The 6,713-nt window shown below is 31.0% G+C and overlaps 1 protein-coding gene across 1 annotated transcript; it reads left to right on the top strand.

Moving 5' to 3' along the window:
* Positions 1 to 1,753: 1,753 nt before the first annotated feature.
* On the top strand, positions 1,754 to 2,806 carry LOC112701198 (uncharacterized). The gene has a single exon (XM_025751988.1). It carries the CDS (start codon positions 1,754 to 1,756, stop codon positions 2,804 to 2,806), a length of 1,053 nt encoding a protein of 350 aa, XP_025607773.1.
* Positions 2,807 to 6,713: the final 3,907 nt, after the last annotated feature.

The raw sequence follows: 6,713 nt of genomic DNA on the forward strand, positions 1-6,713 counted from the left end.
TGAACAATAAGCAGTAACAAGCACACATTGCAACTCCCCGACAACAGCGTCAAAAACTTGATGTGAGGGTTATCGTTGGTCTAGAATTTTCTTCTCGATAAGAGAATCCCTTCGTTGCTAGTATAGTTCTAAATCAACAATTGATTCACATTAGAGTTTAATTTTGTTTGTCACAAGTGCAAACTAATAAAAATAACCGAGAGTATTAGATCTTAGGTCATCTTTCAAAAGAATTGCAGTGGGGCAGGGGCACAGGTACATATAAGTAAAGGGGGACAATCCCCCCCCCCCAAATTTTAGTTTTTATTAAAAAAAAAATAGTCTAGTCCCCCCTTTCTTTATTTCTCAGCCCCCCTCCCTTTTAGTTTTTAACTTTTCCAGCCCCCTTTTAATTCCTACAAAAAAACCCAGCCCAACCCCAATAGCCCATTCCCCATCCCCTTTTTTATTTCCCAGCGTACAACCAGTCTCCCCATCCCCTTTTTTTTATTTTTCAGCGTAACCAGTCTCCCCCTCTCTCCCTTCCCGCCTTCACTTTTCAAAATTTCAGGTAACAACTTTTCCTATTCTTTTTCTTCTTTATCTCTTTAATCTTCTTATCTTTTACTTCTTTGACTCTTATTTTTTTTTGTTTTTTGCAGATTAAAAAAAGATAGTAGTTCAACAAGTAATTCTTCACTCCTCTTTCACAAAAAAGGTTCTATTTTTATTCTTTTTTATATATTTAGTTATTTACTTAATTAGTTAATTTATTATTATTTGTTAATTAATTTTATGTTATTATATGTTAGTTTGTATATTTAGTTTTTTTATTAGTTAACTATTTAATTACAATTTTATATTATTTTTACTAGGATGTTAGTATTATTGTTCTGAATTTTAATATTTTATTTTAAATTGAAATATAATTTTTATATTTTATAAAGATTTAGACTGTAATTTACACTTTTTGCTAAATATATTTTTAATTATAGGAACTTATTTGGCCATTTGAATTATGAGTAAGTTCAAAACCATTGATATATTTTTTAAAAGAAAAGATCAAGAGAATGAAGATGCTTCTACTATTACTACTCCAATACTTGAGGGGTCATCAAATTTCATTACTTCAAGTTCTCTATTGAATAGCTCAAAGCGTCCACGACTTCTTCCAAATCAACTGGATATTTTTCGTTTGGAAAGAGATCCTGGAATGCGACCAATGATTTGGAAGTTTCCTCCAAATAAAAGAGATGAAATCCGTCGGGCTTATATTAAAGTTGGGCCAAATCAACCAATTCTTGATAATTATCCATTTTCTGGTGATAAAAGTCATCGTCGCTTTCAAGCTTCATGGTTTAAATTGTTCCCATCTTGGTTAGAATATTCTATAGAAGATGATGCTATATATTGTTTTCCATACTTTTTTTTTGCTAAGGAACCTTAAATCAATACGGGTTCAAATGCTTTTATTGAGAATGGTTTCAGGAATTAGAAGAAAGTAAATAGTGAAAAAGAATGTGCTCTTTTGAATCACATTGGCAAAGGTCCCAACTCATTCCATCATAAGGCGCTGAAATCATGTGATGAATTGATGAAACAATCACAACATATCGACAGACTTCTTCATAAGCAAACATCAGAAGAGATTGAAAAGAATCGAATTCGACTAGGAGCATCTATATATTGCATTAGATGGTTGACATTTCAAGGTTGTGCATACAGAGGACATGATGAAAGCCAAAGTTCAAGAAATAGAGGTAACTTTTTGGAAATGTTAAAATTTTTGGGATTTTACAATGAAAGAGTGAAAAAGAATGTTTTGGAAAATGCTCCAAAAAATGCTAAGTATACTTCAAATGATGTCCAAAAAGAAATTCTACATATTCTTGCTATTAAGGTGAGAAATTCAATTAGAGAAGAGATTGGAGATGCCAACTTTTGCATTATTGTTGATGAAGCTAGAGATGAATCTAAAAAGGAGCAAATGGCCATTGTTTTGAGATTTGTTACTCTAGATGATTTTGTTAAAGAGAGATTCTTTGATCTTGTGCATGTCACTGATACTTGTGCAACAACTTTAAAGAAAGAATTTACTTCTGTCCTTTCTCATTATAATCTCCAAGTTGAAAATATTAGGGGTCAATGGTATGATGGTGCTAGCAACATGCGGGGTGAGTGGAATGGTTTGCAAGCTTTGTTTCTTAAAGATTCTCCACAAGCATACTATGTACATTGTTTTGCTCATAGGTTACAATTAGCATTGGTGGCAGCTTCAAGAGAGGTACTTCAAATTCATGAATTTTTTACTCAATTAAACTCCATTGTCACTATTGTTAGTGCTTCTTCAAAAAGACATGATCAATTACAAGAAGCTCAAACAATTGAAAATGCAAACTTGGTTGCTCAAAATGAATTAGAAACAGGCAAATGTGCGAATCAAATAAGCACTTTACAAAGAGTTGGGGATACTCGATGGAGCTCTCACTTTAATTCTATTTGCAGTTTGGTAAAAATGTTTACTGCTACCAACATTGTTCTCAATAATATCATTGAAGATGGGACAACTTATGCACAAAGAGGTGAGGATTATGGTGTTTGTAAAATATTATTGTCATTTGAATTTGTTTTCACTTTGCACTTGATGAAAGAGATTATGGGAATCACTAATGTTCTTTGCCAAGCACTGCAACAACAATCTCAAGATATTCTTAATGCAATGCATATTGTTTCTACATCAAAGTTACTTCTTCAACAATTAAGAGATGGTGGATGGTGCAATTTTCTTGCAAATGTTAAAGATTTTTGTGAAAAGCATGAAATTTAAGTCCCTAATATGAGTGCATAATATGTTTTTGGAAGAGGTCGATCTCGTCAACCAAGTGTGACAGTTGAGTATCATTATCGAATAGATATATTCTTGGCAACAATTGACTCTCAAATACAAGAGTTGAATAGTAGATTTAATGAGCAAACAATAGAGCTTTTGACTTTGAGTTGTGCTTTGGATCCTAAGGACAATTTCAAATCATTTAATATTGAAGAATTAGCAAGTTAGCAGAGAAGTTTTATCCCCTTGACTTTCCTTCTAATGAGCTAAATATTTTGAAATCTCAGTTGCAACATTATCAGCATGATATACCAAATCATTTGAAAGGCATTGGTACACTTTCTAAATTGTGTAACAAGTTTCAAGAAACGGGAAAATCAAGAACTTATGACATGATTGATAGATTAATACGTCTTGTTTTGACTCTACCAGTGTCTACAGCAACAACAGAAAGTAAGATGGCTGATGAATTTCTTGCAGACAATTTGGTCATCTATATAGAAAAAGAATTAGCAGCTATTTTTGACACAAATTCAATTATAGATGATTTTGAAAATAGAAAAAAAGTCGAATAACCTTTTCATGATACAAAACTATAAGTGGTAATTTTTATATATTATTGTCTTACTTTGATTGAGATTATATTTTTTTTTAATTTTATCAATAGAAATAGTAATATAAAATATTTGTAGTAAATTATTAAACACCGCCCCCCTAAATAGTTAGCCTAGCTCCGCCCCTGCAGTGAGGTATGCGTGTTATCGGTTTTGAGGTTCAAGGGGGGTTCGCATGTAAGAAGATAAGAATTTAAACGAGAATAAAATAAAGCAAACAACTAAAGATAACAAATATTAAAGAGGCATTCATGGAAAGGATTGAGAATCAAGGTTTTCTATCCTACTCATTAATCATAACACAATAATTATCAAGAGCTAAGCTTATTACGTTATCTCCAACATTGGGAGAAAGTGTAATATGCCTAGTTAACCCTGATCCATAAGTAATGTTAATAGAAACAAGATTAACTAACAACTCTATATCACCAATATAAATTGGGTATCAATGACTCAAGATTACCTAATTTCCCTTTCCAAGCCAAGAATACTCAAAAACTACTCTAAAACTAAGTCAAACATTTTATCAAACAGTTGGTGTGCATAAAAAGAAAAACATATTAAATTGTAAAAATAATAAAATCTAAAGCTACTAAATGCAAGAAAATAACAATAACAACTCAATTAAACAATAAGAAACATAAAGAGACATCAATTGCATTAAAGAAAATAAAAATCAACAAGAGTTCAATAACATAAAAGTAACATAAAAAGAAAAATTAACAAGAAGATTTAAGAGAACAAATATGTAATAACAAGAAATTGCAAGGAAAACTAATTGAAAACAAGAATTAAACCCTAAATCTAAGAGACAATTAAACTAAGAACCCTAATTTCTAGAGAGAAGTGGAAGCTTCTCTCTCTAGAACTAACCTAAACCATGCTTCCTACACTACTCTAATTGCTTCCCCTATCCTTCTTGAATTTAGCCTCTAATAGCTTCAGAAATGAGTTAGATTGGACTCCAGCAAGCCTAGAAATCGCCCCAGTGTGTTCCTTTAATGAAGTTATGTGTCAAGTGTCACGCATACGCGTGGGTCAAGCGTACGTGTTGTTTGACAAATCTCTGGTCGCACGTTCGGGAAACTGGGTAGACTTCAAAAATTCATTTCTTCATGAATTCTCCACTTCTACATGCTTTTTCTTCATTCCTTCAATCCGATCTTTGCCATCTGAACCTGAAATCACTTAACAAACACATTAAGGTATCGAATGAAATTAAAAGAAATTAAATTTAGCAATTTAAGAGTCTAAAAAGTATGTTTTTAATCTTAAGCACAATTTAGGAAAAATTCACAAAATCATACTATTTCATTGAATAAATATGGGATAAGTTGATAAAATCTACTAAATTCAACACAAGATAAACTCTAAAATTAGGGTTTATCAATAAGCTTCATTTCTTTTTCTTTATTATTAATGATTTTGTTATTTTCTTCTCTAATTATAAATCTTCTTATAATAATTCGTTGATAGAATATTTTTTTAGTCTAATAGATTTTTTCCCTATTTTTTGTCAAAAAATAATTTATATTAAGAAAAAAAGAAGATACAAATTAACTTTTAAAATTCAAATTTAAATAAGATGTGCAAAGGATAACTATGGAATTCATTTGGTAGATTTGAAATCTTTATATTATCGTCATTGAAAATTTCAAGTACTATTATAAAATTCTAGATATTTTTTATCTTATTGTTCTTAAATTATACATTATACCGTGTATTTGAAGAGTTTCATCTTTTTTGAAATAAGTGTGACATTATATACTTTTTTGGATACAAAGGGATAATGAAGTTGAATGATTATATAATAAGATACAAATTTTTAAAATTTCTAGCACAATTGACAAATTTTTAGTTTCAAAATAAATTTTTATCTATTTTTTATCTTTTATTTAATTTTTTTTTATAATTTTTTCTTGATTTTTTTAATTAATTATGATTGTAATAATTCATCACAAATTTGTATTTTGTAGAAAAAATTTATCAATCATAAAATACAGAAGACTTAGCCTAAAAATTTAACAAATGTTAATTAATCACAAAATAAAAAAATATGAATTGCGCTTTAATTATGTTGTAAAATACAAATTCGGACTATTTAAAATTAATTTTTTATCATTAATTTTAACTTAAATTATAATAAGGTAGAAAGTAAAGATTGTATATAATAATTTAATTTAATTATTTATACTACTGAAATTATTCTTTATTATATCCATTCATTTTTATTCATTGATGATCTTTAATTTCTATTTTAAATAAAAATTTGAATGGATTGAATTGATTTTTTTTCAATTAGTAATATAATTATTGTGATATTTGCTTTGCTCAGTAATATTTTTTAATTTATTTAATCTGATTAATAATCTCATTATTATTTTATGCTAATTTAACTAATTAAAGTTAATCAATTTCAAGGCAATTTACGTAAATAAATTATTTGAAAATCAATTTACCCAAGTACAACTTTTGAAATAGGAATATACAAATGCAATTTTTCATATCTTTATAAAAACCACTACTGGCAGCCGCAGTTAGGGTGTATACAGAAACTGCTATAGGCAGGAGCGGTTTCTGTTGATCGTGCATGTGCATAAACCGCTACTAGCAGTAACGGTTTATGTGTTTGGGGGCGTGTGTGTAAATCGCTAGAGGCAGTAGCGATTTACATTGAGTGTGTATGTGCGGAGGTTGGCTATAAATACCCCTCAAAGGAATTGAGGTAGAAAAAAAGTGTCATTTCTCACAAATAAATGGTGAGGAGAGTTTTGTGGCTCTAGTGCATTGCTCTGGAAAAATTCAAAAAAGCAAAAGGCACGATGTGAAATTTACGGATAGAAAACCGCTTAGTATTTTTATCTGGTCGTCGAGTATGTTGTGTAGGACAAAGTGGGTAAAAAAATTGTTCTACAAGATTCCCATTGCCGTTGTGTCAGCTAGTGTGAGGTATGAGACCTTTGTGATAGGGTCCGATAAAGACATGCAGGTCTTGTTTCACTGCCGGGTGAATTTTTCGGAGGTTAGAATACCTAAGCTGCTTGCGAAGTTGCAAGATGATGTCGACAGCTCCGGGGCATTGGCGCTGAATCCTCAATCGACGACTATGGGTGGTGCCTCGACGTCGATGCCTGTGGTAGCAACGTCAGGTCCGATTCCTGATCCTCCATGTGGTTTGGCTGGTACTGATGATGTGCCTCCTGGTGTTCCTAATTTTGAAGTTGAGACCAGACCGGATCGAGTTGAGAATGCGATGCGGGATGATGATTCGGATGATGAGCCGGTCGACA

Source organism: Arachis hypogaea, chromosome 7, assembly GCF_003086295.3.
Source record: "Arachis hypogaea cultivar Tifrunner chromosome 7, arahy.Tifrunner.gnm2.J5K5, whole genome shotgun sequence".
NCBI classification, from domain to species: Eukaryota; Viridiplantae; Streptophyta; class Magnoliopsida; order Fabales; family Fabaceae; genus Arachis; species Arachis hypogaea.

What these genes read in the sequence shown, in the direction of transcription:
- LOC112701198 (XM_025751988.1), top strand. Translation starts at nt 1,754, where the DNA reads ATGTTAAAATTTTTGGGATTTTACAATGAAAGAGTGAAAAAGAATGTT.